Source organism: Bombyx mori, chromosome 9, assembly GCF_030269925.1.
Source record: "Bombyx mori chromosome 9, ASM3026992v2".
In the NCBI taxonomy this organism is placed as follows: domain Eukaryota; kingdom Metazoa; phylum Arthropoda; class Insecta; order Lepidoptera; family Bombycidae; genus Bombyx; species Bombyx mori.
Genome location: NC_085115.1, coordinates 13,361,263 through 13,388,500, shown reverse-complemented (window position 1 = coordinate 13,388,500; position 27,238 = coordinate 13,361,263). Strand labels below are relative to the sequence as shown.

The following is a 27,238-nucleotide window of genomic DNA, read 5'->3' as shown; positions in this document are numbered from 1 at the left end:
ATATGGGTCCAATCTAATCAGTGAAATTCTTAATATAAAATACAAAAAAAACCCAACACAAATACAAAGAGGAAATTCAATAAAACCAATGGGAAATTGTTTATGTACTTTATTTAAGTTTTTTTTTACAGTTGTCACAAACTACAGGACATCCGAACCTAAAGTCGAAGTTATCGATGGATCAAAATGCTCCTGAACCCATAATCTCATAAATAAATCTATAGTTAAAAATAAAAATACATTATGTTTTTTAATAGTCACAAAGAATTTTACATTTAAAAAAAAATACTAAATTCATTTACAATCTTCCCTCTTATGGACAGTAAGAACGAAATTCAAAATCCTGTATTTACTGTTTTAAAAATGGAAATTAATATAAGACTCATGATGCATTTATCACAATGTTATGGACACATCTTTCTTCAGACACAAATCAAATATACATAAAGATTAAATTTAAAAAAAAATATGTAAGCTTTTTTTTGTTTCAAGAAAGCAAAAGGTGAAGAAATATTTATAGTAAAGCTAATCCGCAGATGACTCCGCACCTGTCTCGCTCACTCGCATCGTAAAACACAAGAGTGAGCGAGACGAAACATAGAGCTCGCGCACTAAGACATAAGACGTATATTTTTAGCATTATTCGTTCACTACACATATAAAAAAGGTTTTTACGAAACAGCGAATCGTAAGGTCTAGTGCTTTATTAAAAATTTAGTTAAAAATTAACTCCATTGATGCAAAAGATCACCTCTCATAGTCAAATTCGATTAGTAAATAAATAGAAATTCCATTAACATTTCTTAAGGTGGCAAGACGTTCAGTCGAAACATTAGTCAAAATTAATAATATTCGATCTAAATATTTTAAGAGAAATGTGTTTTGCATTAATGGAATGTGAAACTACTTTAATATTATATTACAATTTTAATATCTTTTTTTTTAATTCATTAGCACTCTAGTATAAGTATTACAATAACATTAATATTTTCAAAAACGTACATCGTTCATATCATTTCGCAAGAATTGTAGTTTCGTTCCGGAAATGGGGCGTTCATCATTAAGTAATTAAACTTTTTTTTTCCGCCATTACATCTGTCAATGATGACATTGACACAGAAAATTTATTATTTTCTATGGAAAACGGTTTCTCAAATAAATTAATTTAATTAAAAAACTAGAATTTCTCAATTTTCTCAATTCATTCATATTAGAACATACAGTAAATTGTCCTAAAAGAAAAAAATTAATAGAAACAAATTATTCAAAGTGATTTAATTAAATTTGATTACCACCATTGGCAATTTCACAATACACTATATTATAGTTTTATTCTTAAAATAAATCACGGCACGTTTTATTGAAAGAAAATTATGACTTTCTCTAATCCGGATAATTGTTTGATTATTGAAATGAATCCAATTGTAACTAGCGACGGTCCTGCCTCTCTAGTAATCTTTGTCAACATTTTCTGTAAAATTTCCACCACAGAACCACAATTCTTGTCAGCGACTAACATTCAGAACACAGACATAAAAATATAATCTGCTTTTCGACTTCTGTCATTGTGCCTTGGTAGAGTCGATACAATTTTATGATTGTATAGATATTTTCAAGCACATAACTAAAACTACATTTAATTTGACTATACCTAAGCAGCTACACATACGAAGCGATTAAGGCAACGATTATGCTTATAATTAACATTTTTTTTTAAACAATAAATATAAAGTGCATTTTAAAATCAATGCATTCGATTGGTTGATACAAAATTAAACATTTAAATATCTAACGCCATCTTTGTATAATTATTATGCGGAGACGAATAATGATGTGTGTTATAACGAAATATGTATCGACTCGTTCCAATGTATGGAACACAATCACACAAGCCGAAACGGCAGAGCGATGGGCCAACAGCGAACCGAGCCGAATGCGGATAAGGACTACGATCTGAACGCGGACCGAGGTCCCAACGGGGATGAGAAATTTCACACATTAAATTAGCATCTGAACGCTTGCTACGAACCGGACTACTCGAGTTGGGATGCAAAGACTCACGAGAATAGACTACTGAAGGCATGGCATCACGTGGTGATATATAGTTGGTAACGGTGCGCGGTTCGGTGCGTGCTTGCTTGCGGGACGGGCGCTCGCTCACGGGATCCAGCCCACGACGTAGCTGCGGCTGCGGGTGAACTGCGTAATGCGACGCACGCGACAGCCTGCAATATTAACATATCACTGTCAATTATCATTACTAGACTTTTTCAAACTAGGCTCGTGGAGTATTAAACGATAGGCAACGGCTTGGCTCTGCCCCTGGCATTGCTGAAGTCCATGGGCGACGGTAACCACTCACCATCAGGTAGGCCGTATGCTCGTCTGACTACAAGGATAAAAAAAAATATCTATATCTATACTAATATAAAAATCTACAGTGGTTTTTACGGATGTTCCGTTATAACTACTGAACCATGCATCCGATTGACTTGAAACTTGGTATCCATGTAGAAAATACATGTACTTAATGGATATGCTAATATTTATATGAGTGTTGGACTTTCTACACCAGTTGCGGGGGCGTTAATGATGAGAATCTTTGTGGGGTGTGAAAAATAATAATATTTTATTTCATTAATAGCTGTAATGTCCAATAAATAAGATCAAATTATGTATATGTAAAATATTTTTTTTAAAAGTCTCTTACAATAAATTATTTCTTTCTAAAATTAATTTGTGGGTTATTATATTAAAAAGAACTGGTTTTTTTTCGAAACCTGCATTTTATAAAAGCATTTTGTGTCACAGATTTAGCTAATGCAACTGATATAGACTACAGAGCATATGGAAGCCCTCTGAAAGTTGCATTATAATACATCAAGTACATATTAGAATGAGCATCCATGGATTAGGAAATGTTTTGTGTGTTTATGATGATAAATGAATAAAATCTTCAATTTCATCTTTAATTACTAACAAGTGTTTTCACACAGACTATTATAAATGTATATTTCAATAAAGTTATCTATTAATTTAGACAAATGGAGAAGCTAAATTTGTTTAATCCTAGAACAATATTATCCATGTTGTAGCTCCTAAAAGAGTGCCTGGTTTCAATCAATACATAAACATGCCAGATAATACACGGACGTACTTTCAACATGCAACTTATAATTTTAGAATGGGTACACAAATATAGTGATAAAGCTTACCTACCTGTAAAAGTTTGAATTAGCTTTTGTTTAGGAAGGGATTACTGGTGGCCCAAAGACTTTTCCAGTTTTACCACATCACGTGAATGGCTAAGGGTAGCTGCTTTGCGAATATAGCTATGATTGGATAGGAATCGCGACCGGCTTATCAGATACGGTGAGGAACTCAACCGAAAGATGTATGGGTTAAATTTCACCATTCCCATTACCAGGGTCCCTATGCCTACTCCTTGTGCTAAAGCTGTAGACGATCAAGAAGGATCATTCACGTTCGAGTATCATCAAAAGACATTAAAATTATTCTATTACGAATATTAGGGTGTTTACATTTTTTTTGTTATTTAGACTCTGTAGTTTATTATAGTATATTGACTTAATTTATTGATCAAAGTACTTATACGCTTTGTTCATGTTTTACTTTTATCTTGGCTGGCTTTCATCAATAAAACTATGATGGTAAAAAAGTTTAGATCTTATATACAAATTTTTGGATTATTTGGCTATACAATATCCTGAATTATAAATTTAAAAATATATCACAGCACGATTGAAAAAATTAACAAAACTGCACAAAATGTTTAAGCGAAACCGACAAAACAATGAGTCATCTTAAGCAGATGGATGAGACTTCAGAATGTAGAGGTAGGTAGAGGTAAGAAGAACCGTTTCTGTGTGTAAAAAGTGTCCGTTAAAAGCTGCTAAATAAGAGTGGGGCTACAGTAGCATCCGGGTAAATAAAAAAAAAGCGCTGAAGTTATTAGAACAAGATAGAGAAATAAAAAAGGACGAAAGAACTGTAAGCACTACAAAATCACAAAAAGTATTTTATTTAAAGCTGATAAGAAAATGCAATCGATGTCTCCACGTTTTACCACAGCTATAATTTTAGGTTATATTGACGAAATTAGTTTGGACTACGTAAACATGTGAGGTCTTGTATCTGTCACTAACTATTGTAGTCGTTAAATATATTAAATTTCCTAACTCGGCATACTTCAATCAGTTAACAACTGCTCAATTCATATCATACCCTGTGCCTATACTAGTGCCATTCTGGAGGAATTCTGAACTGTTATTTAGTACTGAAAGTGGGACACTTTTCCAAGCTTCCTCCCATATGAGACGGTTCTCTTTACCTCTACCCTCTATAGGCCTCAGTCACTTCAATGAAATTGATCTTTTAAATTGTCAAAAGTGATGCCGATGACATGAAGTCGTTATTAGCTTACTGTCAAATTGACAGATGACTTACCTAATTGTAGTTTAAGTGTCTAAGCGCTATTCTGGCTCCGGCGCTGCTGGCGTACTGCAATATAACACACGAGGATATAGGATAACGAGCGAGTTATTATCTGTAAGTAATATCGATATTCACTTGTAGTGATGTAACGTCGATAAAAAAATTCGACGTAACGTTATGTCAACTGTCAAATTTATTAATTCGAATACAATTAATGTATTGTCATTAAAATATTTTATTAATACGAAAATTTTTAATGTAGGTAACCAATTAGACTGATTTACTGTGCAACGATAATATAAATTAATTCGTTCTGTATGTGAGTCGTCTATTATCAAAGCCGGCAATCTGACTTTTGGACAATGATTGGTAAATCAGAAAAACGAATTATTGACTTTGTATTCCATTGGCAGTCACAAAACTCTTCGGAACGACATCTTACATAAATAACAGATTAACTATTAACCTATATTTAATGCAGGTTTTGAACCGTATTCTTTGAAGGAGACGATTATATTCAAATCAATCTGAATTGACATATCAATAAAAAAAAATTGTCCAAATGCACAGATTGCCACCTTTGATAATAGACGACTCATGTATAATAAAAATAAAGTAATAGTGAATATCGATACAATACGACGGGCATCAAACTTATTGGCAAACTAAAAGTTTAGTTTTAATTTGTAAACAGGTTAATAACACCAAACACCATGCTTTGAGGTAAAAAATAAAAACAAACACATTGTATAGTTTTCGGGTTTCGGCGAATGCTTTGTTAGCTGTAAACACTTTTACGTGCTCGGTTATAATTCTACGCTATGTCACAGTAGATTCGATTTGAAAGGGATAAACTTGACTGGTTTTAGCATAAATAATATTCCAAGTGGAAATGTTAATGTTTCTACAGTGGTATAAATACCATTTGCTATTATCACACCAAAGAAATGATAACGAATATTTAATTTTTAATTTCTTGGAAGATTCAATCTGACAAGGACAATCCCTTCAAAATCGAACACAATATTTTATTAATACAACAATTCTGTCAACGCAAATCACTCCTCCATTCTGTAACATATGGATCTGCAATAGTCTTAAGCCGAATACGTTTATTAACGCTGGCGCTTCCAACTCCGTAATAAACAAAATAGCACGGCAAATTTCGTATACGGCCATAATTAATTTTCAGCAATTTCCAATAGCAAATAAATAAACATGGAATTTTACCGATGTTCTAATGGCCGTTCTTACTAAATACCATACGGGCTTACGCTCCCCTCTCGGCTAAAAATCAAATTGTTAACTGTTAAAAAATAAAAATCAAAAACATAACAATATATTTATTTAGTGTTGTTCAGTCTTTGTTTTGAAAGTAAAATTTGTAATTAATTTTATTTGTTCGATAGAGTAGTAGTAAGGAGTTTTTGTTAAGGAAATAAAAACTTGTCCCGTCGAGAGCTTTAACAAAACGGTTTTAACTAAAATACTCTTATTAAATGCAGTTCTAAAGTATTCATCAATGTGACATAGGTTAGGACTCATGATACAGGTGCTTAATTTTTTTTATGTCAGCAACACTATGCTCCTGTACATGGCAACACTGACACAACCCATAGACTAATTTCCGAGATACTGTAAAACTGCATGATTACACTCATTAGAATAAGTATAAGCTGCAATAAGCGAAGTTTTGTTATACGGCGCCGTGCTAACACGTGGTGCCCCGAGGAGCTCTGACCTCTGTTGTCTATTGGCTACGCGCCCCCTTTCGCAGGTTGTTAAAGAACCTGAACTGTAGTCGCAGCGTTAGGTCTTTCCGTACTGGAATAATAATAATAACACATATCTCAACTAGCCGATCTAAATTGAACCTTCAAACAATGAGGCGTTTGGCTCATTTTTAGATGCTCAATATACAATTCTTTGTCTAGACACATAAATATATGAACAGAGATGAGTGGGGACGGGGGTCGGGGACAGGGGGGCACGCGTTGTGTGTGTATCGTGAGTACTCACGAATGCGGATTGGGGTTTATATCTGGTGGCTGGGCGCGGACGAATCTATCCACTTGATCTCCCGTTCTGATCTCAACGTGTCGATTAGCAGCCTCGACGCCATTCGTCTCCGCCGCAGCTACCGGAATTATCCTCTCTCCCGTATAATCGACCGGAGACGGATCCTCGACCACGGGCGGTTCTTTGGCTTCGAGCACCAAGGACTTCTCGACGTTTTCCGTTATGGATTTCGTGTCGTTTGTCGGAGTGACGGCTTCCGCGCTGGGCGGAGTCATGCTGAAGAGGGAGTTGTCGATGGCGACGGGCTGGACCCGCGCCCGCGGCAACCGGAGGTTCAGGGAGGCACTCGCCCGTTTTAGCACTCGGCAATCTAATACGTAAATCGACTCTGTAGAGCTACCTCCAACGCTTACACTCGACTGAATTATTTACAATGTGATCGATGAAGAGCGAGCAAACTGGATGACCTCTTTTCTCTGTTAACGTGCATACAACTTCTTCGCGTTTCCGCTTTCCATTCTTGATGATTCGAGTTAATCAAAATGATGTACCACACATTGTGTGCCATGGTCAACGAAGCTGCTATATTAATCGGTGATATCATCGAACTCATTCGTCTTGATAATCGATAAGTTATATAGTGAAATGTGATTAATGAAATCGATTAAAATTAACATTATGATGGATTTGAAACACATATATAAAGGTTTATGATTGAACAGTTTCTCCAAATCATTGGAGTTGAAAATGTACCTGGTGAGTTATACGACGTCATGAAAACAATGTTCTTAATATATCATTAAGAGACGATTTTTGTTTCGATTTTTAATATGACATTTATTGAATCACGTAGAATGAAGGTTCACTGTGATTCACAATTGTGGTGGTTCAATTCGGTCAGTTCGTGAAAGATGATGTCACACAAATTGAAAACTTATAGTATATTGATTGAACGAATAAAGTTTTCATGTTTACATGATTATTTAAAATGAAATATAAAAATAATCATGTAAACAATTAATTATAGAGCAAGTTTAAAAGTATTCAAAATTTTTGAACTGAATAAATTTAATACTTTTTATTCGCTTTTTCTTATTCGATAAATTAATTTTGATGATATTATTCAATATCGATTATATTAATTTATCGAAATTAATTGTTCTTTTTATTACTACAGCCGAATTTGTAATTAACAATTAAGTACCTCCTTTTTGTGTTTACATACATTAATATTTCTAATTATACATTAATACCTACCATAATCTGGAAAGTATACATTTCAACAATTATATATTTTTAATAAATAATTTTCGGATTAAGCTTTTACGCATTTCTGCATAGAGAAGAAGGATATACTGAAAATCAAATCCTAAATTTAAAGTTTAAATATGAAAAGTTTTTTTTTTAAATCGAATGCTTTTACCGGAGCTGTCTAAAATCGATATAAATGATATCGATACTCACTCCTATCGATGTTCCGTTGGAGATGCGACGCGACCCTGTGCCTCGCGTCGCTGTACTCGAGGTGCAGCCCGAGACGCAGCAGGGTCGGATTCTGTTCGACGAGCTGAGTTATCTCCATCTCGATCTTGTTACCGAGAACTTGCGATCTCTGGAACGCAGATAACATTTACCCTTTGACGTTATATAAATGGGATAATATAAGGGTGTGGTTATGCATAATGTATTTATTAAATTAATGTATCGTTCAATTTTAAAACTATTACTGTTGATTCTAGAAGTATAATAAATATACTTTGATAATTTAGAGCTCTAATAATGTTCAAATTTATAATTTCAATTAATTATAGTCGAATTTCGCCTACTACGGATCCACTAGTTTATACAATTAGGCCGTCTGAATAAATTAACACGTTCTCTAAGGTCGGGTATCTGTTGGTGTAAGGTTGGTTCTCTGAGGTATGTGCGTACCTGGTTGGAGGCCCGGAACTCCTCGACGGTGTTGGTGTGCAGCAGCGCGCGCACGAGCTGCACGAGCGCGGGCGGCGAGATGAAGTTGGTCTCGACGCTGAGCACGCGCAGCGCCGTGTTGTGCCGCAGCGCGTCCGCCAGCGCGCCCGCCGTGCGGTCCGTCAGCCCCACGTTCACCAGCGACAGCACCTCCACGTGACTGTTGCTCTTTAGCGCTTCGAACAGCTTCTCAAACTTCTCGTCGCTTATGTTCTGGAAATACATTCATAGACGGTGGTTTTATTACTGGCGATAGAACGTCTTGTGGTAGGTACCACCACCCCGCCTATTTCTGCGTAAAGCAATAATACGTTTCGATTTGACTGCCGTTGTACTATAAAAACTGAGACTCTAGAACTGTTATCTCAAGGTAGGTGGCAAAATTGATGTCTATGGGCTCCGGTAACTATTTAACATCAGGTGAGACGTGAACTCGTCCACACAACCAAGAAAAGAAAAAATGGATTGCATAGAATCTGTTTAATTTGTTGTAACAAGCTTTGTAGCTTTGTAACAAACAAAGCTTGGAAGATATGTACCCTTTTCTGAGTTTGCAAGTCTCAAATCTCAAATCTAACATAGACGTTAGACGAATGTTATCATCGTATTTTTTACCTGAGGAACAAAGTATTGAAATACTTTTTATTAACAGTCTAACAGATTTCAACCTCCAATATTATCTATCTATCGCGTGACGTCCGATATTATCTATCTATCTATATAAATACAGTCGTCCAAAAATATATCGTTTGAATAAAGAACTCATGTCATAGATAACCATTAAGAGGTTGACTCTAGGGCCTAAGTTAACGTTGCACAGCCTAATCTAGGCCGTGCGACGTTAATCCCATTGCCACAAAATACAAAACCATATTCTTTGTATGTACTAACCTTAATATTATTCCAATTGAGATCAGTCAGCTTCTGGTCATTTTGTTGCACTCGAGCGATCGTTTCATCCGGGTCCGTATCGTTGGGCGGGTCCATTGGGAATACCTGTAAACGATCCAAAAGGAAAAACCATTATGACAGTAACAATAACACATTAACAGTATTGTTGGTCATTGAGCGGTGTGGGTACGTAGAATAGCACCAGGCCGTCTCTTCCCATGGGTGTCTAAGGCGACTAAAGAATTCAATGGAGAATGAATAATGTTATTCCACTAGCATAATGAAAGTCCTCACGAGTAACCTCATCCTGCCCAGTCAAGAATTCTGGGATGAAGAGGTACCACCGTTTTACATTATGAACGAAACCTGACCTCACTTAACAATGTGGAGTACTCAATTTATCTAAGAGCTAAGTAAATCTACTTAACACCAGTAGGGTCGTGACCTTGTTCAAGTAATTAAGACATAAAAAATCATAGTACAGTGCGGTATAGTTAATAAGACAACAATTTTGTCACTACTGCAACCGTAAAATGTAAATATTTAAACATTGTCTGTCTGTATTGTAAGTGAATAACAAATTCCTTTCTTATATCATTGCAGTTTATTTTGCTCAATTAGAGCTTTGATCGTTATGTTTGACGGATTATGACGTCATTTCATGTCAGCCATAACAAGATGACGGATTATGACGTCATTTCATGTCAGCCATAACAGGATGACGGATTATGACGTCATTTTATGTCAGTCACAACAGGATGACGGATTATGACGTCATTTTATGTCAGTCACAACAGGATAGAGATCTCAAATGATAAGCCAGGTGAGCGTCAAGGAAAACCTTCGTAGATGCTGGTTGTACTGGATTGTGGTGGTACCTTGGGTTTAGTGGCTTTGGTGATGCCGTCCCATCCGAGTCCGACGGGCTGGCCCTTGTTCAGAAGCGACGCGTGATACTGGTCCTGATTCATCATCGAGTGGAATCCGAGGATGGCTGAAATGAAACATTCCAATGTCAAAGTAATCTATGCTTCTATATCTATACTAATATATAAATCTACAGTGGTTTTTACGGATGTAATCTATACTTCTATACTAATATAAAAATCTACAGTGGTTTTTACGGATGTTCCGTTATAACTACTGACCCATGCATCCGATTGACTTGAAACTTGGTATCCATGTAGAAAATACATGTAATTAATGGCTAGGCTAATATTTATATGAGTGTTGGACTCCCTACACCATTTGCGGGAGCGTTAATGATGAGAATCTTTGTGGGGGTGAGAAATAATAATTTTAATTTTAAGTGCGCAGCGAAGCGGGCGAGTACGGCCAGTATTTTATAAGACAGAAAAAAAAACAAATTTAATATATATTTAAAACAACTAAATCATCGAAACAGATGCGGAACATAAAATCTACAATGTTTATATTTCGTATCGTAATCGTTAAATCGATTTTATTAATCGAGTTAAAACGTCAATAGCATTCGTGTTTTTCTTTAATAGATTTTACAAGTGCCAAGTTCTCTGTTCGTTTTATTTTCTTTCTCTCTATCAATCATTTTGAATACCTTGAATCGTCAATGTTTTACGTATAATCAAGATTTTTGAATATTGGGATCCGCTAGCAAATATTTTGTTCTTTTTGTCCTAATCACATATCACGACCGCGCGCCTCTATAACATCAATTCTATTTGTGTTCTATTTGTTAATTGGAAGGTGCCATGGACAGGATGTTTTTTTTTTTAATTTTTCTTATTTCATCGATTTTTGGTTCTATGATTTTTATTATAAAAACAATTTCACTGAAATTTAGTTTTTTTTATTAAACGTCAAAGCGTAAAAGTATCGTATTGTTTTTTACACGGTTTTCTTCACTACGCTCATAATGTTGTCAAAATGATATTTTAATGACTTAATCATTGTTTATCCGCTAATAAGAGACATTAAAAAAAAAAAACATAGACAACAATAACAATCTAACTTGCGAGTGAATCAGAACACTTCTGAAGGTTTCATTCATTTATTATTCTCCTAATACTGTTGACCTTGCAACCTCATCATTATGTTTATAGACCGAAATTAAAATTAAAAAATCAGAAAGTAAGCTTCTCGACGAGAAACACAAACTAAAAATCTCAATAGCCCGCCCGGTGACAGAGAGCGTCTGGAATGTTGCCAGTACATTTCTGATGTTTTCATAATTTATAAAGACGTTCCTAGTCTTGTATAAAACTTTAAGAGACAATAAAGCAATGATGTAATGCGAATTGCTGCGTGACAACGTCTTTTGGACTTGGCGTGAAGCCGCTACAGCAAAGTAGAATGTGCTTATTCGTTTTTCTAGGGCATAAATAAATAGTTGAAATAGTGGTGCCACATTTTTTTTTTTATTGCTTAGATGGGTGGACGAGCTCACAGCCCACCTGGTGTTAAGTGGTTACTGGAGCCCATAGACATCTAGAACGTAAATGCGCCATCCACCTTGAGATATAAGTTCTAGGGTCTCAAGTATAGTTACAACGGCTGCCCCATCCTTCAAACCGAAACGCATTACTGCTTCACGGCAGAAATAGGCAGGGTGGTGGTACCCACCCGCGCGGACTCACAAGAGGTCCTACCACCAGTAATTACGCAAATTATAATTTTGCGGGTTTGATTTTTATTACACGATGTTATTCCTTCACCGTGGAAGTTGAACATTTGTTAAGTACGTATTCCATTAGAAAACTTGGTACCCGCCTGCGGGATTCGAACACCGGTGCATCGCTTCAACACGAATGCACCGGACGTCTTATCCTTTAGGCCACGACGACTTTCTAGTGCACAAAACGGTCACAATTAGCTTTTCGTTCTTGTATCCTGACATTACGACCAGTGTGCTTATTGCGAGTTTTTTAACGTTCTCTATAGCGTAAAAGTTAAGCCAATTTTGTATGCAGTTGGAACAGCGCCCCTAGCGGCAAACGTACGAAAACGATCCCATTCCATACAAATATGAGCTAACTTTTACGCTATCGTGAATGTTAAAAAACTCGCATTAAGCACACTGAACAAGGATTGGAGATTGATACGACACATACAATATCGACTACACATAAGTCAAATCATATCACTTAATGTGCTTCGTACTGAAATAAATATCTAATTAGGCCAGAATCAAATTCTGATTGGAAATTTTCGCCGTTTTGGATTTGGATCACGGTGAAGGAATAACATCGGGTAATAAAAATCAAATTATAATTTTGCGTTATTACTGGTGGTAGAAGCTCTTGTGAGTCCGCACGGGTAGGTACCACCGCACTGCCTATTTCTGCGAAGTAGTAATGCGTTTCGGTTTGAAGGGTAGGGCAGCCGTTGTAACTTTAACTATACTGAGACCTTAGAAATTATATCTCAAGGTGCGTGGCGCATTTACATTGTAGATGTCTATGGGCTTCGCTAACCACTTAACACCAGATGGGCTGTGAGTTCGCCCACGCATTTATGCAATAAAAATGCGAGAACCGGTACATACATAGAAGTACAAAACTTGTGGGTAGATTTATGTCAGCAGCTGCAATTTTTGTGGGTACGTCCCTGAATATGTTAATTTACACATACCCGCAAGATCAATGATCTCCTCCTGTGATGCAGTGCCGAGAGCCTGTTCGTATTCATCTCCGAGATCGATCGTGATCTGTTCCTCGGCGTCGCGCACCTTCTCCGGAGGCGGGGGCGGAATCCACTGGAAATTCAAAAGTCTAGTGTTTGTTCATTCGGAAGAGTTTAGTAGAAGAGTTAGTTACTGGTGGTAGGACGTCTTGTGAGTCTGCATAGGTACATAAGTACCACCACCCTGCCTATTTCTGCCGTGAAACAGTAACGCGTTTCGCTTTCAAGGGTAGGGCAGCCGTTGTACTATACTTAGACTTTGGAACTCATATTTCAAGGTGAGTGGCGGCATTTATGTTGTAGATATCTATGGGCTCCGGTAACCACTTAACACCAGGTGGGCTGTGAGGTCGTACACCCATCTACGCAATAAAAAAAATCTCGCGAATGAAGCCGGGTGAAACAATTAGTTTAATAATACACGGTAATCACTAGTAAGGCAAGTAATTAATACTACATAGACCGCGTACTTCGTTACGGCTTCGTTCAGTGACCCATTTTAATAAACAACTAAGTTAAACTAAGAGGATCCCACGTGATAATTTTCAAAAAAAAAAGTGCTAGTGCATCGCTAGATACGAATGCACCGGACGTCTTATCCTTTAAGCCACGACGACTTCCAGGAAAAGTATCATTTTATTTTTCTAGTCTCACCTAACTTCTCTGAAGCTAATAAAACAGTTTCTAGGTGGAAATTAGATGTTTTTCCTGGGATAAAATGTAGCCTATGTCAAGCTACTGTCCTATAAATATAATTAAAAAAAAATCTGCTGCTTCGTTTCGACTTGAAAGAAGGACAAACAAACACGTTTATAATATTATTTGTAAATAGTAAAAGCGTGTTAAGATATATAAACTCTATCCAAAATTCACTTATATTAATCATTTTTAATGATTTTTCGGAGAACGCAACCACTAATAATTCCAGGTGTCATGTAATAAAATAAAAAATAAAAAACATAACAGGGAACAAGAAACATAACAGGGAAAATGTTTTATTATAATACCAATTAATAATTCCTTATATTTTGAAATTATTTTAAATACTTGCTTTTGATATCCTTCATGACCTGCCGTGGCATTCTGGTTTATTAACCTTTATGAAAATGTTTCAATACAAATTTAGTATTACACACATAATTATATACTATAAGCCATATTTTCCTTATATTATTGTAGCTCTTTACAGTTTGAATATGAATGCATTAAATAAAAATAGCTTTATTATTAATAATAATGATGTGTGTTTCAACATATTACGAATTGTTGATTAATTACAAATTTTTTATCTCATAATCTAAATGTAATACTCATCACCGAGCCATTTATCTACACGATTGTATAAGCATTTTCTAAAACATCAAGACAAACATAACAAGCAAAATGTTGTTTAGTTTATTATTATTATTATTTTGTATTATTATTTATTTATATTTATTGAAAATCTTATTAGTTACATAATATTTTTTAAAAAAGATATTAAAAATTATTATTATTATTATTTTTAGCCTTTTTACAGCTCTTGTTTTCCCAGAGCTGCCGCGTAAAATCCTAACCTCAAATAACGTAACTGGATTAGGTGTGTCGTCATTAAGGGCCAAATTATACACGAATACACCGTTATTCGATTTTAATTAATAACGATTTAAATACGAATCATTAAATTTCACATAAATAAATGACCGAATGATCGTTAAAATGTAATTATTAGGTCTTAATTATAGTGTCCGGTTGCATACTAGGAGTATTGTTTTTTTTTTTTTTAATTAAATGATTCCATTACATTATGCACGTACAAACCGATGGTATACAGTCGTGCAAACGTAAATTACTTAACGATTTCTTCCCTACCTATGCTGATAGCCTTGAGAGGCTATTTCAGCTTTACCCTAGCGTGTAGTTGAGCTCTCGGGGCTCAAACCGGAAGTGTTGCTAATACTGGCCCTAGCGAGAGCAGTGCTTTGCAAAATCTACCACCGGATCGGAAACGCGATCCACTGAGAAGATCCGGCGAGAAGCACCGCGGGCTGTTTTTTTTTTTTATTGCTTGTATGGGTGGACGAGCTCACAGCCCACCTGGCGTTAAGTGGTTACTGGAGCCCATAAACATCTACAAAGTAAATGCGCCACCCACCTTGAGATATAAGTTCTAAGGTCTCAGTATAGTTACAAAGGCTGCCCCACCCTTCAAACCGAAACGCATTACTGCTTCACGGCAGAAATAGGCAGGGCGGTGGTACGTACCCACGCGGACTCACAAGAGGTCCTACCACCAGTAAAAATGCTCTCTATTTAAATTTACGTAGGCTACATACGATGTATTGGTAGTAGCCGTAGTGAAGTTTTATTTGCGCGGTGTTTTGTACAATGCATTTACTACGATTTGCGGAAGATTCCACATTACTCACGAGCAATGAGTGATGTTTGAAGGCGCGAATTCCGTGGGCGGTATTCGTGTGGGACTCGGATGAGTTAAACGTATTAAAAACTATCGATATGTGATTCGAAACATAACATCACTCGTAAGCTATGCTTTCCCAAAAACAATTCCTTATAGCTTGGCTTTTTTTTTTGTATTTCACGAATTATTAAAACAGCTTTTTGTATCTGGGCGTTTGATATTCGTTTAATTTTATTTCTCGTGTAGTAGATTCAACGTTTTATTGCAATTTGGAAGTTAACTTATCTACTCTATTAGCAAAGAACTGATATTAACCGGCGAAAAAAGTGATGGAAAAAAAAACTTGTATTAATATTATTTTAACGATAAATTCAATAATATGCATATCATTTCACTTCACAATATTCTTTATTGTAGTTACATTTTCCTTGGATCTATAAACCTTAGACCTATTTATATACAGGGTGTCCCAGAAAGAATGGATAATCCTGAAACACCTCATAGTAGAGCTATTGGGAACACAAAAAAATAATCTCAGGTAGTAACCCAAATTACGTATTTTAAAAAAAAAGTTGATATTTTCTATACTGCTGTACGTTTCTGGAATATACAACAGCTACAAATAAATGAAATCCATAGGCTTTTTGGTGTTATAATATTGTACATGGACTATATTAAGAAATATGTAGGAAATCATATGAATAGCTAGTGTAATGTTTTATAAAAGTTAATCGGAACTTAAATTTTAATCAAGAAATTTGGTATTTTTTCTTTATTTTTAATTTTGAGTCCCCAATAGCTCTACTATGAGGTGTTTCAGGATTATCCATTCTTTCTGGGATACCCTGTATAGTAAAAGAAGTGTACGCAAACCCCTATTTAAACAAATTTTTTTATTTGTTAGCTTGAACCTTCTATAAGGCTATGTTTTATCACAATTCACGTTCTATTCTACAAATCGCAGTCTGGAGAAATCGTCATTATTTTCAATTTTGAAAACTTCATCACAAATTAAAATAATTCAATTATTATATCGAATGAGCCTACCCAGTTTTAAATAGATACTAGAGCAGATACTACGGCACGTATAAGCTGGAAAAACGCCATTAATTCCTGACAAAAGTCTGAAAAAGACATTCGTATTGTTTTATTTTTATTATTTATTTATTGCTTAGATGGTTGGACGAACTCACAGCCCACCTGGTGTTAAGTGGTTACTCGAGCCCTTAGACATCTACTACGTAAATGCGCCACCCACCTTGAGATATAAGCTTTAAGGTCTCAAGTATAGTTACAACGGCCGCCCCACCCTTCAAACCGAAATGCATTACTGCTTCACGGCAGAAATAGGCACGCGGACTCACAAGAGGTCCTACCACCAGTAAGATTAGGCAAAATCGCACCAATTTCCATTCACGTACCGCACCGTACACGTTAACCTAAAATGTATCAAATTGCCTACATAATAAGTATGTTTAACGTTCATCAAGGACTTTCTAGATAATTCTTCATCTCCGATGTCGCAAGATGAGATCAGAGAAGCGTAATATGCTCCCTCGTTTTACTCATAATTTTCAGACAATGACGTTACTACAAAAATAGCTTCGGAGTAACTCCGTAATTATCATGTGGGCTTGTATTGTTCGGCGACAATACGCGTTACTGACTTTTCAACGTGGTGTAATATCATATTTTCTATTGTTCTTTCTTGTTTACTATTTAGTATACTTAAATGAATTCCACTAATATTACAAATACGAGAGTGAGTTTCTTTTTGTTCTTGATTTCATAAATATTACTGCTGGTAGGACCTTTTGTGAGTCCGCGCGGATAGGTACCACCACCCTGCCTATTTCTGCCGTGAAGCAGTAATGCGTTTCGGTTTGAAGGGTGGGGCAGCGGTTGTAACTATACTTGAGACCTTAGAACTTATATCTCAAGATGGGTGACGCATTTACGTCGTAGATATCTATGGGTTCCAGTAACCACTTAACACCAGATGAGCTTTGAGCTCGTCCACCCATCAAAGCAAAAAAAAAAAGATTAGTGATGTTGCTAAAAACGAAAAACAAAAGTCAACATCCATTATTATGTACTATAAAAACTGAGATATTAGAAACCATATCTCAAGGTGAGTGGCGGCACTTAGGTTGTACATGTATGTCTATGGGCTCCGGTAACCACTTTGGGCCGTGAGCTCGCCCAACTATCTAAGCAATAAAGAAACGTATCTTGCAACGCAACATTGATGGCGACAGAGAGAAACAACATTTCGCGTTTGCCCAATTTTTTCTTTCTCTTCAATTAAACTATGAAACTAGATCAAAATTTTGCGTTGGTCGCGTTTGATACCTTACCTTCTTGCCCCTGACGACGCCGGGGACGAAAGGCTTGACCTCGGGCCGGTCGGGGGTCTCCAGTGCTTGCTTGTTGATGTGCTCTATCAGTTTCTTGCGATTCAACGGACCGGTGGGATCCTTCTCGCAAGCGTAGTTGTTACGCTGTGACGGTGGAAGGAAATTGTCCTGCAATAAACATTAATGTCTAATTAGTACATTAAAAAAAAAACACTTAAGGTTTATGTTTCATAAGTGTTTATTTAAGACGTGATATTTATGTGACATTTGTTTTATCATTTGTATTGTTGTGTGTTATATATAATCGATTTCTCGTTTTTTCAATCTATAAGTTCACCGCGGTTAATTTCTTTCCTTAAACTATTCTTGTCCACCTGGACGAGCTCACGTCCCACCTGGTGTTAACTGGTTACCGGAGCCCATAGGCATCGCCTCACAGATGGATCTGGACTGCCCAATAATGCAACACTGGACACGTGTGCATGTTGAGCACTCTGGATCCAAACCAGCCTTTAGGTTAAGGTAGTTTTCAAGTTAATTTAGAGTTTTTGTTTTATTATTATTATTATTATTTGATTTTTTATTTTTATTATTATTATTATTGCTTTTGTTTTAGTCCGAGATTGTAGTTATTATTTTTGTTTAATTCTAGTATAAATGAAATGTTAATGCGGTGTAATGAAGTGTAATATGGATGCAAAATCTGAAGTAAATGAAATAAATAAAAAATTGCTTAGGCAGAACTGTTTCACGGCAGAAATAGGCTAGGCGGTGGGTGGTACCTACCCGTGCAGGCTCACGGCTCAGACGTAGTCCTACCAACAGTAATAAAATATAAAATTGTCTGGAAGAAATCGCTCTCAGCGATAAAACCATCATTTGTGCACTTGTATTATGCGTTGTATGTTTTGCGTTTGTGTTTGTTTACAATATAACTCGTAATCTACTCTCTATATTTATTTTAAATGGACCATTTTGTAGAAACGGTTATCACGTTCATTACGAGCATTCCGTTTTAATGGGACCTCTTAGATATATGTATATGCATCTCTTTCGTACACTAAATTAAATTGAATTTACGGCCTTCGCACGACAGATATATCTTGGTTTTTTTAAAACGCATGAAGTATTAGACCTCTTATACAGCATTTAGGGTGGTTTTTTTTCTCCTACCTATGCTGATTGCCTTGAGAGACTATTTCAGCTTCTCCTTGACGTGTAGGTGAGCTCACGGGGCTCTAGCTGGGAGTGTTGCTAACAGTGGCCCTAGCAAGAGCAGTGCTTAGCAGATCGGAAATGCGTCTCACTGAGAAGATCGGGCGAGAAACTCAGTGGGCTGTGTCTATAGGGTTAATTCACTCGTCGAGCCCTTCGTCGCAAGTGACGGGTTCGACGAGGACGGTTACCGGTGCTTGTGGTACCTAAAAGCACCGTTAATGAATCGGGACGATACGTAATGACGTGTTTAGAGTAGAGTATTAATAGCCTGTTAAATCTACGGTTGTGTTTGGATTTAGAAAATTTGTTAGAAGTAATGTTACCGCTAATTCGTTAATTCGTTTTCTTGATCGTTTTTCTCTGATTGATCTTAAGGCAACATTCAACTCGGATTGTCCGATGTGCTATTTAATTTCTCTGCACCTTATTGCCTGTGGAGGCCTATTATAATACGTTTTTACTAGCTTCAGACGTATGTATGTTAGTTAGTATGTAAAGGAATCTTTGAACATGATTTTGACCCCCTTCAAAACGTCGGATTAACTCGAAATTTGGTATACTTATTAAAGACCGACGACAATTCAATATTAAAAAATTTAAATTCAACTAAAAAATTAAAAATAAATACTTAATAGTTTAAAAAAATGGTATCAGTACTTAATAATAAATATTTTATGAACAGATATAGGTAGAAAGGTTATTTTGACAATATCCTGAAAAGCACCCCACGCTTCTTTTTACAATAAAATCATTTTTCTTACACAATTTTTAATTAATATTTATTAAAATGTATTTTCAATTTTTTAGTTGGTTTTTCTATAAAAGCGTATTTTGTTAGTTTTTTTAAACTATTATTTTTCCTATTACATTACGAAAGACATGACAAGCATTGATTACTTCACGATCGAACGAATTACAAGCATTCGATGAACTTCTATCTTATCACGAACAGTTCACTAAAAGAGCTGACGGAACGTGCACTATCAGATAAATTTGAATTCAATAGCATAACATTGCTTATCGTGTCGAATTTTTATCCGATACCGATAATTTAAATGCTATTAACATGCGGTCAGATTGTAAAATTAATACGATTCAATTTCGGAACTTCTTTAGCCACGACGTTTGTTTGCATGCGTGAATAAAATATAATATGCTTTATTGTAAAATTTGTATTTTATTTAAAAGGTCTGGGCATAAACTTCGTGAGCCGCAATGTAAAGCAAAATTCACAATAAACAGGAATAAGGACCACTTCAATGACACATTTAGAAACAGCCTTCTTATAACGGGCTTATAAAGCTCCAAGCTGTCTTCTCATTTAGAATAAGATCAATGGTGTTATGGTGGGTGGACGAGCTCACAGCCCACCTGGTGTTAAGTGGTTACTGGATCCCATAGACATCTACAACGTAAATGCGCCACCCACCTTGAGATATAAGTTCTAAGGTCTCAGTATAGTTACAACCGCTGCCCCACACTTCAAACCGAAACGCATTACTGCTTCACGGCAGAAATAGGCAGGGTGGTGGTACCTACCTGTGTGAACACACAAGAGGTCCTACCACCAGTAAAATCCAGATTTAGAGGATCTAATATGAACGATGGGAGTACCTATACTATATCCAGTAGTGAAACAGTTATGGAACATAATATTTTCCACGATTTACGCGAATCGTAGATATGATTAAAACTGATTTTACGTGTTTATTTCGCGTTTTTATTGTCATTATAAATTATGTCTAAATTTTCGAATACATTATAGTCTCTGTGACCACATAAAATTGACAATATTTTTCAATAAACACTAAAAGTTCATGAAAAAGTTCATGTTTTTGGAGAGCCACAGTGGTCTTTAAATATTAGGTAACATCCGAGAGCTTTGATGATAAATTATAATTTTTTTTTAATCGAAAGATATGTTAGAGATATTTAAACGCAATGACTTATTACATTGAGCCGTCTTATTTCTGAGAGGGACGTTAGGAAACGTAGTTCTCATTATTCAACTACCCACGGAGGCGGATAATTTTAAATTAAAAAACTTTGGGAGGTTCTAGATTGAATTTTCAGTAGCTACAGTATGGACTAAAGCTCCACTAAACGATTACTAACTAAATAGACCAAATCAACGGGGACTCCGATATATATTAACACCAGACAGAATGTGAGTTCATCTATCTGTACATTCATTTTATTAAATCTATTTGGCAGACCTAGGACGTCTACGCAATAAAAACATAAACAGAAATGAAAATGTCCACATTGAAAATGTCGTCACGAATAATTATATAACCGTTGTCAAGGCGGACAACATATCGTCTTTTCGCATTAAAACTGTATATTCTCAAAACTTACTAATTTTACAGGAGAGTGTTTTAAAGGTTTAACGTGTGATATTTTTAATACTAATCATCTTTGCAACATTTATTTTAAATTTTTTACCAGTTACATCATCTGTCTTTTAAAGTAAGATAAAATTATGTATTAATTTTGTTAATACAAGCAGTCAAAATATAGGTAAACTAAAAAAAAAAACTGAAACTAAACTACGCTCTTTTGACAGTATTTAGGAGAAAAATACTGGTGATACCAAATGATTCCTCGTATTAACTCAATTTTAAAATATTTTTGGAAATTGTACACTTTTAATGCGAACAGACGATATATGCAACGCGGCAGAAATAGGTAAGAATCTAAATATATCATCACTTGTCTCATAGTCATCTTTTCCACCGTAAAATAGTCAACGCCGAATGTTTGGCGGCGGTTAATTAGCCGGACCCAAATAAGGCTTCAGCGGCCTCGAAGAACTAAATCTCTTCCAAAAGCACCACCGTAGAAGGACGCGGGAACCCACCACGTGTATCATTATATACCACATTACCGACGCAAGAAAGGTCTTATACTTTGATTATATACACGTCTGTATATAATCAAAGGTCTTATAGTATCAGTTGATCCTCCTCGAGTCGCGTTCCTCATGTCTGAGGGTCGTGACCACCATCACCCATGAGCTTCAATTTTAGGATCTTTTTCCACTTTCCCCTGTCCACGGCGTCATGCAGCGCGCTGTACACTGTACTGTCCAAAGCGGTGCGGATCTGATCGGACCAACGAGTATGGCTGCGGCCTCTAGATCTGTTGCCTTCAACTTTCCCTGTGATCATAAGTTTTTCCAGGTTATCGCCGTCTTTCCTCGCAATGTGACCAAAATATTCGAGGATCCGCTTCAGACATACAGTAGACAGTCTGATTTTGATGCCCAGTTGCTTCAATATCGACACGTTAGTCCGGAAGGCTGTCCACGGAATTCTTAGCATGCGTCTCCAACACCACATTTCGAAAGCATCGATGCGCATTCGGTCTGCTGCTTTCAACGTCCATGTCTCAGCTCCATACAAGAAGATAGAGAAAACAAGAGTCCGCACCAGTCTGGTTTTAGTTTTCAGGCCTATCCCTCTATTCTTCCAGATCTTCTGTAGCTGAGACATCGCACTTTTAGCCATTCCGATACGTCGGCGCACGTCAGTTTCACATGAGCCTTTGTTGCTGATGCAGGACCCGAGATACACGAATTCGTCTACAACCTCTAATCCAAGCGCCCCATTCAATCTTAGAACATTTGCTCGATCCACCACCATTAATTTCGTTTTTGATCTATTTATGGAGAGGCCTAGGCTGTTGCTGATACGTTCCATTTTGCTGAAGAAAAGAGACATTTCAGATTCGTCTGCAGCTAGCAGGGTCGTGTCATCGGCATATCGGAGATTTGTAATATGAGCTCCACCAATGCGCACACCTCCCGACCAATCTTCACAAGTCTGCCGCATGATGTACTCTCCATATGCATTAAAAAGTATAGGTGACAGTATGCAACCCTGCCGGACACCTTTTCCAAAACAGAACGGTTGGGACACAGCTTCATCGATTCTGACAACTCCCTGACTGTAGATATACAGGCTCTGTACCAGCACTATCAGATGATTGGGTACACCAAGAACATTCAATACCTTCCACAAGGAACTCCAGTTGACACAATCAAAAGCCTTGCTGTAGTCGATGAAACACATGATGAATGGAACGTTGTATTCGCGACCCTTCTCGATTAGCTGCCTCACGTTAAGAATTTGCTCACGCGTGCCTCTACCCTTCACAAAACCGGCTTGTTCTTGCGGAATCTGTTGGTCCAGGTAGTAACGAATCCGGTTGTTCAGTATGTAAAGTAAGATCTTGCTGGCGTGGGAGATGAGTGCAAGCGTGCGGTAGTTATCACATTGCTTCGTTGAGCCTTTTTTGTGCAAGGGAAGAATAATCGACCTAGTCCAGTCACTAGGCCATACACCATCCGCCCACACTTTGTTGCAGATGGAGTGCAGAGCAGTAATTCCGTTATCACCTAGCACCTTCAGAATTTCCGCTGATATCAAGTCAGGGCCAGGTGCTTTCCCATTTTTCAGTGAGCGCAAAGCAGCCACAATCTCAGCTCGAAGAATATTCGGCTCTCTATCCACACAATCGATGGCGGGTACATTACTTGAAGTAATAGATGATGGGTTTTTGTATAGATCCTGACAATAGGAACGCCACCTCTCGGAAATTTCGTCTAACCGATTCAAAAGGCGCCCGTCATCATTCTCAATCACCCAGGACTTAGGCTTAAACTTCTTTGTAAGCTGGCGGATTTTCTTGAAGAGATCTGCAGTTTGGTATTTGTGGGAGTGGTTTTCTATCTCTCGACATATTCCATTAATGTAATTGTTTTTATCTTCTTTGCAACACACATCAATGTACTTACAGAGATCACTGTATTCACCTCTCACCTCTGGGTCCTGCATACCCTTGACCCTAAGATTCCTTCTCTGTTCTGCGAGAGCCCAAGTGCGGTCTGAAATCCATGCAGACTTTTTTGGCACGAGTTGTTGAGGTTTGCGGATTTCATCCAAGGTTGTATTAACTAGCTCCTTGAGGTTAGTCCAAAGGGCGTCTGCCGAAGGGTATTGGACAGTAATTATGTCGGATAACTTCTCTTCAAGAGACAGCCGGAATGCAATACTCTCCGAAGGACTCAGCTGCGGGACTCTTTTGGTACGTGCTCTTGGTGATTTTAAACGCAAAGCAAAATTTGCTACAAGCAAATTATGGTCAGAACCACAGTCAGCTCCGGGAAACGTCTTCACGTTGCTTATTGAAGACCTCCAGCGAGAATTGATTAAGATATAGTCAATTTGATTCCTGTATCTATCTCCTGGAGACACCCACGTGTATAGACGTCTAGCATGGTGTAGTTGTAGTATCAGTTGATAATTACACGGATATTAGAGTCTATTAATCCAATTCGCTAGGTCACGATAACAATTTACACAATATCTTTTATCGCGACCTTGAAGCCATCGTTTACTTTTGTAAAACGTGCAAACAATATATTCAGGTGCGGAAATTTAACAAAAACCTGCATACATATTTATGCAATACTAAATTATTATTACGTTACTCCGATCCGCAATTTTAGTGGTAGGATAAGTTTGAGTTTGGTTCCACCGAGATAGAACATCAAAATTGTATAAATGTAATTGAGATTTCGACCATGATAAAACTAACTAACAATTCCATTGGATAATCTGTAATATTTAAAAATAGTTACAAAACAAAACAGTTGGGTATCGTTTACTCCTTGGTTTGGCAAAAAAAAATTTTTTTTTTGTTTAAGCTTTTATGTTTTAAATTAAACTTCTATGGACACGGTCAGTTTTTTTTTAAATGTCAACTGTTATTGCTATCCAAAAGAGAGAATATAATAACATAATATGAATTTGAATATTGAAGTGTCAGTGATTTTGGTTGAAGTCGACCATGAGAACTTACACTAATTCACATAATAGTTCCTCATACAATATATACATGTTTCTGTACAATTTTGTGACAGATATTTGTTTTGTTTATAAACAAACAACTTAACTTTGAATGATAAACGAATCATAAAACTAATTTGGCTCTGGGCCAGATGTCTACTTCATTCACATGATGCTAAAAAAGAACAATCCGCAGTAGAACACATGACAATGGTGTTTTGTTTATATTGTTTGTGTTCCAATGTTTCACACAGAAAAAGAGCTAAGATATGGTGTTTTTGGTATGCAGAAATAGTCATTAAAAACTAGATTTTTACAAAATGCTGCACACTTGACAATTACTTAAAATGTTATTTTAAATTACCAATGTATGGTGATGACAAAAGGATGACCAATTTTTAATATATTTGGTAATGTACGCTTAAATTATATAAATTAGATATGAGAGGTTATGGATATGTGTTAAATTTAATAATTTGTGATGCGATGAGTCAGTCATTAGCAGTACTAGAGTACTTTAGTCCATACATCTATTGTTATAGTAGATTATAGCGTTTGGAGATGACAAGTAGGGAACTGAAAACAACACAAAATTCCCGAGGACTGAATTATCATGCAACTGATGCATAGCCCACGAAATTGAGATAATAGAGAAGTAGTATATGAAGGTAGTTGCAATTATTAAAACCAATTGATAATAACTGAATAGAACATGAAACATCTTTTGACCTCATCTCATCACCGTGCAATTATATTTAATTTATACACTTGGTCGTAATTTTGAAAATCCATCAATGCAGATATAGTCGGATTTTTTATTAGACGAAGTCAACTGACGTTTACTGTGTTGTCAGGTTTTGATGAAATAAAAATAGTGTTGTGACAAATTGAATGATTGAAAAAACTCCTGAATTAATGAAATTGCCTCGATTGTCTAGTGAATAGTTGGTGTGCCGAATTGCCGATATCGGGTACGGGGTTTGAATTTTAGGCGTGCTTTGTACATACCAATGAGTTTTCGACGAAATATTATGTTCCTATAGTATCTACCTGTACTGAATACCGAGTGTTTTAAACATTAAGAAAAACATTGCGAGGAAGCTTGTAAGACTGTCCTATTTCCAATACATCATATAGTTGAAATTATAGATGTATAAAATATTATACAATTATAGGTATATAATGAAAATAAAAAAAACTAATTGTAGTTACATACTACTAGTAACATATATTGGAGCACTTTAATACGATTTTATTGTAAAATATAAATAATATTCTTTTATAGTTTGAAATTAATGATTAACTCTTCACACTCATTGTTCATTCATGTGATTGAACGAGAACTGAACGCATCACTATTACTTTAAATATAGCAACATTATTTCACAAAGTGACATTAGCTACTGTCAGCTGGCTTCGTCTAATTAAAAATCCGACTATAGAAGGCAATTGATAAACTCAAGGTGATGTACACAGAAGTAATGATTATGTTGCAACAATAGAAGGCAAGTCTTTTGAATGTCAGCTTGACAATTACATACAATATTTTTGTAGCACAACAGCCTTCACAGTGTATTTTATGACTGTCTGACTGGCTTAAATATTTTTCTAACATTAAATTTACAAAGTTAGATATGTTTTCCAAAGTTAGTAATTTTTAAAAAAAAAGTATCTTGACTTTGCTTTCACTTATAGACTGTTTTCCTCTGTCTTTCCTCTAGTTATGCAAGCAAAATCTCTTTAAAAGTAATTAATAATTTTTATAATACATAAAAGTACAGGGAAACCCTTATACAGCTTGTTATTTGATGGTCCAAGTTTTAGATGTGTAAGTTTTTATAAGAATAGAAACAAGTTGAACTCTAAGTTGTTTTGGATGAAATGGAATTTTATTTGGCATTTGACATGAATCATTGTGCAATGCACATGCTTAATAACTGTTCTTGTAACAATTCATCTAAAACTGTTCACACAAACATAATACTTTAAAATTGATAAATTTATGTAATATGTGCATTTAGTAACATATTCTGAAAGTGGCATAAAATTTATTATTAAAAGAACAAATATTTTATTATTGAAAATATTCTTTCGTAGTGTTGTCTTAAAAAATAGGTACTGATCTTCAATAACTGTTAATTTTAAGAAATGTATATGACATTTATACACTAGCCAATGTATCTTATTAAATTGTGACTCTTTAAGGGAGGTTGTATGAAAGTTACTTACGTCAGGATCAACCTCCTTTGCCAGCATGGTCAGTTCTTCTTGAGTGAGCTTGGACAGGAGCTCGTCCACGTCCACTTCGTCGTATGTAGACAACTCCCGCCCGTACAATTTGGCCGGGGTCGTCATAGTTGTAGTCTTTGTTGAGGATGATTTCTGCGACCAAAAATTCCCTTTTAACTTCACGA

At 36.1% G+C, this 27,238-nt stretch overlaps 1 protein-coding gene across 9 annotated transcripts in view; it reads right to left on the bottom strand.

Annotated features, from left to right (window-relative positions):
• Positions 1–94: 94 nt before the first annotated feature.
• Positions 95–27,238, bottom strand: part of LOC101737651 (tropomodulin) — a 102,562-nt gene continuing 75,418 nt past the window's right edge. For 4 of the 9 annotated variants that reach the window (XM_062670204.1, XM_062670203.1, XM_062670206.1 and 1 more), the window contains exons 2-10: positions 27,054–27,206; positions 17,755–17,922; positions 12,946–13,069; positions 10,215–10,330; positions 9,337–9,441; positions 8,407–8,658; positions 7,939–8,086; positions 6,197–6,279; positions 4,468–4,521 (exon numbers count right to left, since the gene is read on the bottom strand). In XM_062670204.1, the coding sequence (XP_062526188.1) occupies positions 6,206–6,279; positions 7,939–8,086; positions 8,407–8,658; positions 9,337–9,441; positions 10,215–10,330; positions 12,946–13,069; positions 17,755–17,922; positions 27,054–27,206 (1,140 nt within the window). In that variant the 3' untranslated portion in view covers positions 4,468–4,521; positions 6,197–6,205. Of the gene's footprint in view, positions 2,226–4,467; positions 4,522–5,780; positions 6,280–7,938; positions 8,087–8,406; positions 8,659–9,336; positions 9,442–10,214; positions 10,331–12,945; positions 13,070–17,754; positions 17,923–27,053; positions 27,207–27,238 lie in introns of those variants that run through there. The other 5 variants (XM_062670205.1, XM_012694732.4, XM_062670210.1 and 2 more) reach the window with 2 other exon arrangements.